At 44.2% G+C, this 13,580-nt stretch overlaps 1 protein-coding gene across 1 annotated transcript in view; it reads left to right on the top strand.

Moving 5' to 3' along the window:
* Positions 1-13,580, top strand: part of LOC126278418 (uncharacterized) — a 97,788-nt gene that overhangs the window by 44,315 nt on the left and 39,893 nt on the right. Inside the window, exon 3 of the mRNA XM_049978528.1 lies at positions 11,386-11,708. Coding sequence (XP_049834485.1) covers positions 11,386-11,708 — 323 coding nt within the window. The remainder of the gene's footprint in view (positions 1-11,385; positions 11,709-13,580) is intronic.

Genomic DNA, 13,580 nt, shown 5'->3' with positions numbered 1-13,580 from the left:
TCGTTACTCGTATTACCTTGGTTAATTTAATGTCACGATTTATTCGGAGCTGTGTGTCATACTACTGGATTTGCTTATCATGTCAGGGTTTTCATGGAAGGTGTTGGATTTGCCTGACACCCTACATAAGTTACGGAATGGTTTCACGATTGGAAAACGTGCTAGGCATTAATGATTGTAAATTCCATGTAACATTTCAAAAAAATGAGTACGGATAAATGTGTAAGACCAACGTAATAATGATGCAATGTGCGAAAGACAATCTCCCAAAGTTGTTTGACAGTGATCATAAATATGTGCCCCAAACGGGGCACATCTAATCGGGACTCCAATTCTGCCAATACCAGACTAAGCATATGACATAAGAATGATGCTGGTTCGCAAGTCTTCGAAGTTCTTTATTGGAGGTGGAACGAAAACGCTGTAGTTGATGGAAGAAAAAGTTGCAGGGCATCAAGTCTGGCAACTGTGGTAGCCATCGAATAGTGCTTGGTCAGAGGACGCAACGCGGGTCATCCACAGACTTGACAATACCTAGTTCAGGTAATCTTGTACGCGATTGTGTATATATGTGTCTCATCTTGCTGAAAGATGAAACCGCTGCTATCAGTTTCAGGTTGTGGCACTAGCCGTAACTGCAACATTTCGAGATACAGTAGGTGATATCAGGTCCCTCAGCGAACACGGATGGTTCCCAGAGTGTGAAGTTGGGCGAGGCACAGATAACGTTCACTTTCTCGTAATCCCGGGCGCGTTCGGCAGTTTCATATGGATTCTCTATCGCCCATGTGCGTTTACGTGGCGTTTCACCTTCATTGAAGGAGGTTTCGTCGCTGAAGATTAATCTTCGTATGGAGTCATCATTTTCAAGATGGTTCTGCATATCAGTGCAGAACTGCGCACTGCCCAATTTGCCGTGCTCCAGCTCGCGTTTGTGCCGTTGACAGGTTGGCGTCGTGTATTCCGATTGTGACCTCTCATTTTCTTAGTGTGTTCACTGGCGCCTCTACGTTTGCTCGCTTTGTCTGTCCGCGAGTGGCAGAAGCGGCGTTTATCGATAGTGAGTACTGTGGTATTATCTTTGGAGCGACCTCAAGTATTTCCGGGTCGTCGTGTGTCGGAGTTTAGTGGGGACGGAGCAGCAGTACTCGCCAAGCGAGCTGGTGATATATGCAGTGCCTGATGGAAGGATGTGGTCGCGAGAGTGCACGACAACGCCGAGGTCCGGATTCAGCGAGTTTAAGTTGAATGAATCGTTATATTCGAGTAGTGCAACTTTCACTTCTTGTGTGTTTCAGTCCGTCGAAGTGACCTCATGCCATCAAGCTGTCAGTTGGCGGTTTTGTACTCCTATGCTTCCATTGCCTGACTTTATAACACTACCGTCTGCTACTGCTGTACCATAACCTTAAAGGTTGAAGCAGGTTGTGAAATAAAACTATTTTATTAAAGCAAATTATGGTACAACGCAACAGAGCAGTGTTACCCTCTGAGAGTAATTTTGTTGTGTTGACCGTGTTGTACCTAACGGAGGTGGGCTTATCAGAAATGAAAGTCAGAATTACGTAAATATTTGAACAGTAACAAACAAAGTTCTGCCTATCTGCACAGTTTAACTGATAAAGAAAACGGTCGCCAGCCTAACTAGGCAAGAGAATGATTAACATTCTCGTTCAAGAAAATAGTTATTAATAACTTTAATGGATAAACACAACCTATACTTTGTTACACGCGAGTGCAGTGAACTCTTGACACATACGTATGTTTACGGTAAGATTGAAACTAACACTAAGAGCAGCACAAACTGTTTGCAAAATTATAACAGATACCGAAACACACTAATACTTTCAAGGCTTACACAAACTGAATGCTCTTTATAACGTTATTATTACTATTCACTGCAGAATCATTAACTGGATATAGGTTAAGTCTCTCTCAGTTAAATACTTTACTATTTAAAATGAAAGTTAACTGGAATCCACTAACAGGTTGTTTATCACTATCTTTTGAATAAAGAAATAATGTTTTTCATAATTAGTGGTCTTCCCATTGGTTGTTACCTAGCATTAACACAACAGACAAACTGTGGATCCTGTTATATTTTTAATATGCACATCCAATACACAAGAGAGACAAACACTTATCTAACATGGGTATATGGCATTCCACACTCCAGTTTTCCCCTTTTACTACATCGAGAGACAAAATTAATATATATATGTGTAAGATACTGACTCATCTTCTGCTATTTACAACAGGCAAAAATGTGATCATTTAATATGCAAAACTTTATAATCCTCAGTCTCAAGAACTCTTAATTTGAAGTTGGCAAAAACACATTAATAAGCAGTTTTACTATTAACTTTAACTTTCTTTTTACTATGTTCAAGAGGCATTAATTAGCAAAAACACTGGTCTTTAATGTTCTTTCAGTAGGGACACTCGGTAATCACTTTAGTACAAACGGAGAGGAACCTGAAAGGTGTTACGATAAGGAGAAAAATCAAGGTAGGTACATAAATTCAGTTGTAAATTACCTTATATTTGAGCACACTAACACATTCATTTAGCTGATCCTTCACTGTACATTATTATAGTACTCCTTTACAGTGATTGGGCAATGTGGTGGCAACTGCAAGTCGGTAGGCGGATTTGAAGACAGAATTGCTGGACTGTGGCCTTTCTTGGTGGTGATGATGAATACCAATTCCAGAGTCGTTCCAGCTATTTATCCGTCCATCCGAGGCATTGGATAGTAGCAGAAAAAAACCTCTCTCGGAACCAGCACAATATGCAACATTTACATGGCAGTGCACAGTTTGGTAGCTCGTCCCCGACTCGTAGCTCGTCCCCGACTGACTCTTCTTCCACCTTTTCTACCTAGGCCAACCACAATTTGCGCGCGCTACACAGTTCCGTTCCCGAGGGGAACCGCAACACCTTTTACATACAAACTAACTAAGAACCCTAAGTGAGGATCAGCAGTTTACATAACAGCAACCAAATTCATTAAATGAAACAGAACATTTGCACATATTGACATTTCTACCAAAAATTATTCACACAAAATTACAATAATATACAATAAGTTTTGTGCCCTCCAAATGGGACAAAGAATTTAAATGACAGATACACTACTTTGTACAGAACCAAACCATGACATCAAAGTTTTAACAAAGAAAGGAGTACACAATTCTGTGTTATCTATTCTATCAAACACACTTACAGAAGCTCAATGAGGTAACATTAAATGAAACAAAAGCAAAATACATCCGTACAGCATTAGAGCTATGGTGTTACAACTTGACTGGCAACGACCGATGGTTGGTCGTTCGGTCGGTCGTCTCAGTGGCCGACGTGCATCTGGTCTGTCGACCGTTTCTGTCTTCTTAGCGTTCATGTCTACGCGCAACTCGTTTTGTTCCTGTATAGTGACTGTTTTAGAATTGTTTGAGTTGCTTGTGGAATTGTCTTTTGCGGTTCCACGTGCATTTAGTCAGATAGTAGGCACTGTGGTCTTAACCCTGTCTGCGCCCTAGGAATTGGTGGAGTCAACTTGTGTAATGAAATGCTTGTCATTTGACGATGCTAAATGTTACTCTATCGTGGTATTGGTTATCGCATCTTAGGTGGATTTTGCGAGTGTGTTGGCGTTTAAGTGTCCCTAGTTTGAGTTGCCCGGTTACGTGACCATAACTCTTGGCTACCTGTCTCACCGCTTACGCAGCTGTAGGGACGTTTCTCAGGTCGATCCTTGGAGCACTGTCTGTGGATCACACCCTTCTTTATTTGGTCCGGTTGTGTCAATTGTTGAAAATAGTATTTTGTTTAAATCATTCCTATTGCTTGTGGCGTTCAGCCAAAAAATAATTTGAATTCTTCTTTATAAGGCCTTCAGCCGTCATTGTAGCTTGTGTTTCAGTCAATTTTTAAATGATTATTTTAAAAATTATTTTGGTCTTTTAGTATTTGTAATTCAGGCCTTCAGCCGCCTAATTGTTCTGAGGTATTGCTTGTGGCCTTCAGCCGACAAATAATTTTGAATTCTTTCTTAGTAAGGCCTTCAGCCGTCAGAGTAGCTTGTGTTACATGCAAATTTTAAAAAAATGATTGTTTTAAGAAATTATTTCCTTAAAAAAGTTTATGTGTTTACTGTGCAACCAATGGTAACTGATTAGGCCCAGCCCACACCTTTTCTGTCTTCGATAAGGCCCTCGTATCAAATGGCTCTGAGCACTATGGGACTTAACATCTATGGTCATCAGTCCCCTAGAACTTAGAACCACTTAAACCTAACTAACGTAAGGACAGCACACAACACCCAGTCATCACGAGGCAGAGAAAATCCCTCACCCCGCCGGGAATCGAACCCGGGAACCCGGGCGTGGGAAGCGAGAACGCTACCGCACGACCACGAGCTGCGGTCCCACGTATCACCACGTATTATTTGTAGCATGCACACTGAAGTTCCAAAGAAACTGGTATACAAGGTGCGCCTGAAAAGTTCGGTGAACGGCCTCAGGAAATAAATGAAACAAGAATTAGAAGCAAAATACCTTTACTGGCCTTCAGAGTAATCACCATTAGCTGTAACACACTTCTTACATCAGTTGTAAAGCTGTTGGAAACTGTCAGCAACCGATTTTTGTGGAATCACTCGAAGCGTCATGGTAACGTGTTATTGGATATCCACATTGGAAGGTAATGAAACTTGGTGCTGCCACTACGATCCGAAAAGCAAGCGACAGTCAATCGCATGGTGTTCATCGTCTTCCCTGCCTTCCTCAGGTAGAAATTCGTGATGTTTCAAGCCGTTGCTATCGAAACAGGGATCAGCATCTTCTCAAACTTAGATTTTCTCAGACGACTTCTTCAGACACAGTTACTGACGCTTTGCAATAAGCTTACAATCGATGTCAGAAGATTGTTGTAGCTGAAACTGATCACTCTGAATGCCAGTAAAGCTACTTCCTTAGAAACTCTTGTTCCCTTTATTTTCTGAGACCATTCACCGAACCTTTCAGACGCACCTTAGAGGCATGCGTATTCAAATAGAAAGTTAAGTAAATAGGCAGAACACGGCGCTGCGGTCGGCAATGCCTATATAAGACAACAAGTGTCTGGCGCAGTTGTTAGATCTGTTACTGTTGCTACAATGGCAGGTTATCAAGATTTAAGTGAGCTTGAACGTGGTGCTATAGTCGAAGCACTAGCGATGGGGCACAGCATCTCCGAGGTAGCGATGAAGTGCCGATTTACCCGTACGACCATTTGACAGGTGTACCTCGAATATCGGGAATACGGTAAAACACCAAATACGGATGGAAGGACAACCTCACGAATCCATAGAGCCTGTATGTCAACAGGGGACTGTTCAAGCTGGTGGAGGCTCTGCAATGGTGTGGGGCGTATGCCGTTGGAGTAGTATGGGACCCCTGATACGCCTAGACACGACTCTGACAGGTGGCAACTACGTAGGCATCCTGTCTGTTCATCTGCATCCATTCACGTCCACTGTGCATTCCGACGCACAAGGGCAATTCCAGCAGGACAATACGACACATGTGCAGAGTTGCTACAGAGTGGCCCCAGGAACACTCTTCTGAGTTTAAACCCTTTCGCTGGCCACCAAACTCTCCAGACATAAACGTTACTGAGCATATCTGGGATGCCTTGCAACGTGCTGTTCAGAATAGATCTCCTCCCCCACGTATTATTACGGATTTATGGACAGATCTGCAGGATTCATGGTGTCAGTTCCCTCAAGCACTACTTCAGACTTAGTTGAGTCCATGCGTTGCTGCACTTCTGCGTGCCCTACACGATATTACTCAGGGGTACCAATTTCTTTGGCTCTTCAGTGTAGTGTTTGTTTGTGTGGTTGTCTAATGTTCTCTCTGCAATGGAATTCTCACACCAACAAATGAGTATAACGACCCTTTCATTGACATACCTAGGGACTTCCGGAAAATGAAGCATTGTGTTGTGGTTTTACTTCAGTTTAGAACATCAAACGAAATCATTCCTATGGGGCTGTTACTAGAATGAATCATGACTTGGATAATGTGAATTACTTACTCTCAAAAAACATGTAGAGTGCAATAAATTGTACAAATATGTAGTACAGAACGTGGGATTCTGCCATAAGTGTAATTTCGAGATGGGCAGCACGTATGTTTGACTTCCTCTAAAATGCGCCCCCCAGCCCCCCAACCTCCCCCACCCCCTTAATTAGACGGACACAAAGTTGGCTGATACTGATTAGCGGTGAGAAACAAAAGATCTAAACCCTTTCTGGCACCTTCAGAAAAAGATCAGCAGTCAAACAAATGGAACTCATTTCATTTACCGTGAGTGTTTACCTATCCAACAAACAACAGTGCGCATGTCACGCACTGAAATAAGGACAGCATATGTACTGCACTGATGATCAGCTCGTTGGATGTTGGTCACAATACATATAATGTACATGGTGCACCTGGAATTCTGCCCGCATCTCGTGGTCGTGCGGTAGCGTTCTCGCTTCCCACGCCCGGGTTCCCGGGTTAGATTCCCGGCGGGGTCAGGGATTTTCTCTGCCTCGTGATGGCTGGGTGTTGTGTGATGTCCTTAGGTTAGTTAGGTTTAAGTAGTTCTAAGTTCTAGGGGACTGATGACCATAGATGTTAAGTCCCATAGTGCTCAGAGCCATTTGAACCATATGAACCTCCAATTCTCTGCCTACAAAGTGGACGCAGTATGCCGTCCACAAACTGCTAGTACTGAAATTATCTCAGTACAAGACGAACACAATTCGAGATTTCTGTTTTCTCCGACTCAGGTATTCCTAGGTAAAGAAGTATTTAAACGTGTTTCATACTGCACAGAGAAGTTAAGAATCTCACTTGAGTAAGCAGAATAACTATTCTGTAACAGGGAAACGACTTCACGAACTCCTAGTGTTGAAAGCAAAAACAACAAATTCTTGTAAGTAGGCTGTTTAGGTTTGTATGTTGGTAACGACACGTAGCGCTCTGTACTAAAATCACTGACTCTGCTGTGCACAGTCTGTGGCTGGTTGGACTCATTGATATTCGCGTGTAGTGTTGGGAAGTTGGATTTGAACAGCGCGTAGCGTTGTGCAGTTGGAGGTGAGCCACCAGCAGTGGTAAATACGTTGTTTGTTCTCTATCAAAATCTTTCATTTGCCAACTATCCCTATCAGTAGTTAGTGCCTTCGATAGTTAGAATCGTTTATTTAGCTGGCAGTATTGGTGCTTGCAGTATTGCAGTAGTTCGAGTAACGAAGATTTTTGTGAGGTAAGTGATTCATGAAAGGTATAGGTTCCTGTTAGTCTGGGCCGTTCTTTTGTAGGGATTATTGAAAGACAGATTGCGTTGCGCTAAAAAAATATTGTGTGTCAGTTTAGTGATGATCAGAATAAGTAAAGAGAGAACTGTCTGAGTACGTTCAGTTTTACTCAGCTGTCTCTGTATCAAATAACGTAGAAGTTTGCCAGCACAGTAATTCATCATTCTAAGGGGACGTTTCAATCTAACCGCCAGATTCTCCACTGTGGCTCTTGCCACCGACTGTAGGTCGAACACCCGGAGGGAAGTGCTTTCTATCAATCCCCATAAGGAAGTACCTTCGGTTGATACCTGGAGGGAAGTTCCTTTAGACAACATACACCTCCCCTCTCCCTACACAAGGCGCCTACCCTTGCACTCAGGCAACGAATCCCAGCAGCTGCTACAAAAACATTACGCCCACTACATGGGTCATGAATCTGCCAGGCAATTGCCTAAAGCTCTTACTTCTTTCAGAAGATTTTCTGTAACTTATTGTTTCCCCTCGTACATCCTTAGCACTCCACGCATCAAATATGCAACTCTGCTTTTCAGTGGGAAACATGCCCTGGCGTTTGTCTTGAGAAGATTCTTCATAGGTCAGCTCGCATCCATCGTTTATGACACTGAGCATTTGTTTGCATTAAAAAGATGTCTTTTTGCCTTGTTCCAACCATGACACTCTTTGGTCAGGTATGCTACAATGATTTTATCATTTTTTTTTTGTTCCCATCAGAGTGTAACCTGAAACCTGCTCTTTCCTTGCTATGGGGGTTCTGCAGCTTCCACCTCTGAATACTGCTGCCTTCTCCCTCTACTCTGTCATAAAGCAATAAATGTCCACCCCTGCAGAACATGACAGCTCCCTTCCAAGCTCCTCTCTAGCCGACAGTCTGAAGCGCCTTGCCACGTTTTGCGAGGCTCCCTCCGTCAGAGGTTCGAGTCCTCCCTTGGGCATGGGTGTATGTCTGTTGTCCTTAGCTAAGTTAGTTTAACTTAAAAAATGTTCAAATGTGTGTGAAATCTTATGGGACTTAACTGGTAAGGTCATCAGTACCTAAGCGTACACACTACTTAACCTAAATTATCCTAAGGACAAACACACACACCCATGCCCGAGGGAGGACCCGAACCTCCGCCGGGACCAGCCGCACAGTCCACGACTGCAGCGCATCAGACCGCTCGGCTAATCGCGCGTGGCAGTTTAAGTTAGTGTGTAAGTCTAGGGACCGATGACCTCAGCAGTTTGGTCACATTGGAACTTACTACAAATTTCCAATTTTTTCGCCGATAGTGATTTCTGAGGTAGGCATAGCCCACGCTGTCTTTTCTGTCAATGCTGAGCTCCAATTACCTCCCGGAAATGAAGTATTACAGGAATTGTTAGTATGTGGTGCTAGTCAGTATCAGCCAATGAAATGATAAATAATCCAACTGTGCATCATAAACAGCGATGTAATATAAATATAAATCGAAAATAATTTACAGGATATTAAATGTACAGGTGTAGTTCGTACAATTTCTCTATTAATTGCTTACAAAGGATTTTCCGCACTGTTGTATGAGGGGTGTTCAGCTTCAGACAAACTCGATAAGTAGACTTCAGACTAAATCACCCAACGAAGGCGTGAATGAAACGGCCCGACCAAGAAGCAATTACCACATTCTCGTGGACTAGCAAACGAAAACTGCAGTGAGAAGACCCCCATCAAAACCACTGGTGAAGAAACTCATAAACTATATATATATATACCTCGGTTACATAGAAAACAGTTGGGATTTCTCAGACTGCACGACAGCACCGGGAACATGTTGCACTTCCTTATACTCATCAGAGCCAACTGCTGCCAGTGGTTTCAATGGCCGATAAGAAGACATACGGTCCCATGCACTGATCTCCTGCACCACAGCTTCCAAGATTCATAAGCCACATACATGCAGGTAAGGCAGACTTAGCCCCTGACAGCCAAGAGGTCGGTCAGCGCACGTGGCGAGCAGTTGACACCCCCAACAACAGGGCCCCGCTCGCGCCCCCACCTCTCTCGGACACCGCCCACTACGTACTCCTCGATCGTCACGTGACCGTACACTTGCTCCACCTCCCGCCCGAGGGTGGTAGCGATCCAAACAGCGCGCCGAACCGAAAGCGCCACCGCAAACACTAGACACGAAGCGAAAGCACACCACCTGGCGCGCATTTCGAAGAGCCAGACACAACTACGGCTCAGTGTCCTTCATATAGGCCACCGTCTTTCCTGTCATGCCCGGTCTGCCAGGACATTTTGCATCACACCAACAACCATCCTCTTCAGGTTTCTTGTACCATTTCATTATGCTACTAAGCAGGTGTAAATAGATGGTGTGCTGTGAAACTCCTTACACACTACCTGCCGATTGGTAACGGGCAAATTATAGCGCACAAAATGGCTCTCCTGCCTGACTCATCGCCATTTTAAGCTGTCGGCTGCTTTTCTAACTAAATTACTGGCAGCAAGTAAAAAAGAAAAGAGACAGTTTTTCTCTCATGCACTGTACTGTGGCTCTTGCAGATGGCGCCTGGAGGCGTCAGAGCCGGTGAACCGCTGACGACTTCTTGACACTTAAATCTATAAACGATGTTAACAATTTTCTCTTCTTCAGAAACGCTTTCTTTGCCATTGCCAGTCTAATTTTTATATTCTCTCTACTTCGACCATCATCAGTTATTTTGCTCAACAAATAGCATAACTCCTTTACTACTTTAAGTGTCTCATTTCCTAATCTAATTCCCTCAGCATCGCCCGACTTAATTCATCTACATTCCATTATCCTCGTTTTGCTTTTGTTGATGTTCATCTTATACTGTCCTTTCAAGACACTGTCCATTCCGTTCAACTGCTCTTCCAAGAGTTTTTATTTCTCCTCCATGGATTTTAATACCTACTCCGAAATTTTCTTTTGTTTCCTTTACTGCTTGCTCAATATACAGATTGAATAACATCGTGGAGAGACTAAAACCCTGTCTCACTCCCTTCTCAACCACTCTTTACCTTTCATGCCCCTCGCCTCTTATAACTGCCATCTGGTTTCTGCACAAATTGTAAATAGCCTTTCGCTCCCTGTATTTTACCGCTGCCACCTTTAGAATTTGAAAGAGAGTATTCCAGTCAATATTATCGAAAGCTTTCTCTAAGTCTACAAATGCTAGAAACGTAGGTTTGGCTTTCCTTAATCTATTTTCTAAGGTTAGTCGTAGGGTCAGAATTGCCTCACGTATTTCAGCATTTCTATGGATCCAAACTGATCTTACCCGATGTCGGCTTCTACCAGTTTGCTTACAAAGGATTTTCCGTACTGTTGTATGAGGGGTGTTCAGTTTCACTCTAGCTCGATAAGTAGACTTGGCAACATCATGTCCTTCACACTGGTAACCATCTTTCCTGACACGCCCAGTCTGCCAGGACATTTTGCATCGCACCAACAACCATCCTCTTCAGATTTCTTGTACCATTTCATTATGCTACTAAGCTGTTGTAAACAGATGGTGTGCTGTGAAACTCCTTACACACCACCCGCCGATAGGTAAAGCGCAAATTGTAGCCCAGAAAATGGCTTTCCTGCTTGACTCATCACCATTACACTCCTTACGCACTACCTGCCGATTGGTAATGGGCAAATTATAGCACATAAATTGGCTTTCCTGCCTGACTCATCGCCATTACACTCCTTACACACTACCTGTCGATTGGTAACGCGCAAATTATAGCACAGAAATCGGCTTTCCTGCCTCACTCATCGCCATTCCACTCCTTACACACTACGTACCGATTGGTAACAGGTAAATTATGGCACAGAAAATGGCTTTCCTGCCTGATTCATCGCCATAACACTCCTTGCACACTACCTGCCGACTGGTAATGGGCAAATTATAGCGCAGAAAGTGCTTTCCTGCCTGACTCATCGCCAGTTACGGTCGGTGGCGCCCCTGTCGGCCGTTTTCGTAACTAAGTTACTGGCAGCAAGTCAGAAAGAAGTGTGACAGTTTTTCTCTCACGCACTGTACGGTGGCTCTTGCAGACGGCGCCTGGAGGCGTCAGAGCCGGTGAAGCGCTGGCGCCTGGAGCCGCTGTCGCGCGCGCTGCCGGCCTTCGCGGAGCGGCCGCTGCTGCTGCACCGCTGGATCGTTCTGGCGGAGCCGGTGCTGGCGCGCCTCGACGAGCTGCGGGCCGGCGACTTCCGCCTGCGGCCGGAGCTGGCGGCCGGCGCCCAGCGCGCGCTCTGGGCTCTGCGCAGGCGAAGCGGCGTTCCCGACCACGCGCGCGTCACCTTCGTGGGCGTCCACGTGCGCCGCACCGACTTCTCCTCCTGGCTGCCGCGCGTCTACAACCGCTCGCTGGCCGGTGAGTCCGAAACCGGGCAAAGTGCCAAAGAGGCGTCTTTCGTCCGAGAAGCGCTAGTCTCACTCTAATACATGTTGTTGTTGTTGTCGTCTACAGTCCTCATGCAGCTCTCCATGCTACTCTATCCTGTGCAAGCTTCTTCATCTCCCAGTACCTACTGCAACATACATCTTTCTGAATCTGCTTACTGTACTTATCTCTTGGTCTCCCTCTACGATTCTTACCCTCCACGCTGCCCTCCAGTACCAAATCGGTGATCTCTTGATGCCTCAGAACATGTCCTACCATCCGATACCACAAATTTCTCTTCTATCCAATTCTGTTTAATACCTTCTCATTAGTTATGTGATCTAGCCATCTAATCTTGAGCATTCTTCTGTAGCACCACATTTTGAAAGCTTCTATCTCTTCTTGTCTAAACTATTTATCGTCCACATTTCACTTCGATACATGGCTACACTCCATACAAATACTTTCAGAAACGACTTCCTGACACTTAAATCTATACTCGATGTTAACAAATTTCTCTTCTTCGGAAACGCTTGTCTTTCCATTGCCAGGCTACATTTTATATCCTCTCTACTTCGACCATCATCAATTATTTTACTCCCCAAATAGCAAAACTCCTTCACTTCTTTAAGTGTCTCATTTCCTACTCTAATTCCCTCAGCATCACCCGACTTAATTCGATTACATTCCAATACCCTCGTTTTGATTTTGTTGATGTTCATCTTATATCCTCCTTTCAAGACACTGTCCATTCCGTTCAACTGCTCTTCCAAGTTCTTTACTGTCTCTGACATAATTACAATGTCATCGGCGAACCTCAAAGTTTTTATTTATTCTCCATGGATCTTAATATCTACTCCGAATTTTTCTTTTGTTGCCTTTACTGCTTGCTCAGTATACAGATTGAATAACATTGGGGAGAGGCTACACCCCTGTCTCACTCTCTTCCCCACCACTCTAGTACATAAAAAGAATATTTGTTTGATGAGGGGTAACGTAGTCACCGTGAAGAAAAGAGCGATCTAAAGTTTTACAACACGCAAAAACAACCACAGTCAATACCTACAAGTTTTTGTTTTATTCAGTGATAGGTGGAACTGCAGTGACCAACTATAGATCGTTCTAAAAAGAATGTGCATATTTATCAATAATAATATTACGATAAGTTATCAAGATCACAAGCTGTAGTGCGATTCTTTTTGTCTAAGATGGAACTAAAAAGCATACATGGAATTACAATAAGAGGAAAATAAGACACACTGCACGAAAAAAAATAAGACGTCGTCCATTTTGACCAGATGACGGTATATCTCATCTGGGGGATAACAGTTGTACGAAAATGGTTTCAACATCGACAGACAGCGTAGTGCTATAGGTACCAGAGTGCCATCTGTGTCTGCCCTTTGATAGGAAGTGTTCACAACCAGAAGGCTCACGTGATGCAAGTGTGTGAAGCAGGCAGGCAACGATGTTATGGAGACGTACTCGTGTTCCCCACAGTCAGGCGAGCGACTCTGAAAGGGGTAAAATTGTGGCCTTTCCAGTGGCGAGATGGCCCTTTAGGGAAACTGCTACTTAAGCTGGACGTGCTGCGTCAGTTGTACAACACTGGTATCAGTGGGCAACTGGACATTCTCACAGCCGTAGACAAGGTCCTGGATGTCCACGCAGCACAGACACCCACCAGGATTGTATTGTGAGGGTGGCAGTAGCAGTTCCTACAGATACCATAGCACAGACAAGAGGGCTTATGAGCCCAGACATAACGTCACGAATATTTGCGACCCAGTTATCAGCAGTGGGAGTCTGCACACCTCTAGCCTGTCCCACTAACGCCACAGCATCGACGTGCACGTCTCAACT

This window comes from Schistocerca gregaria, chromosome 6 (assembly GCF_023897955.1).
Source record: "Schistocerca gregaria isolate iqSchGreg1 chromosome 6, iqSchGreg1.2, whole genome shotgun sequence".
Classification (NCBI taxonomy): Eukaryota; Metazoa; Arthropoda; class Insecta; order Orthoptera; family Acrididae; genus Schistocerca; species Schistocerca gregaria.
Note: the sequence above shows the minus strand (reverse complement) of the source record. Positions and strands in the feature narration are given on the sequence as shown.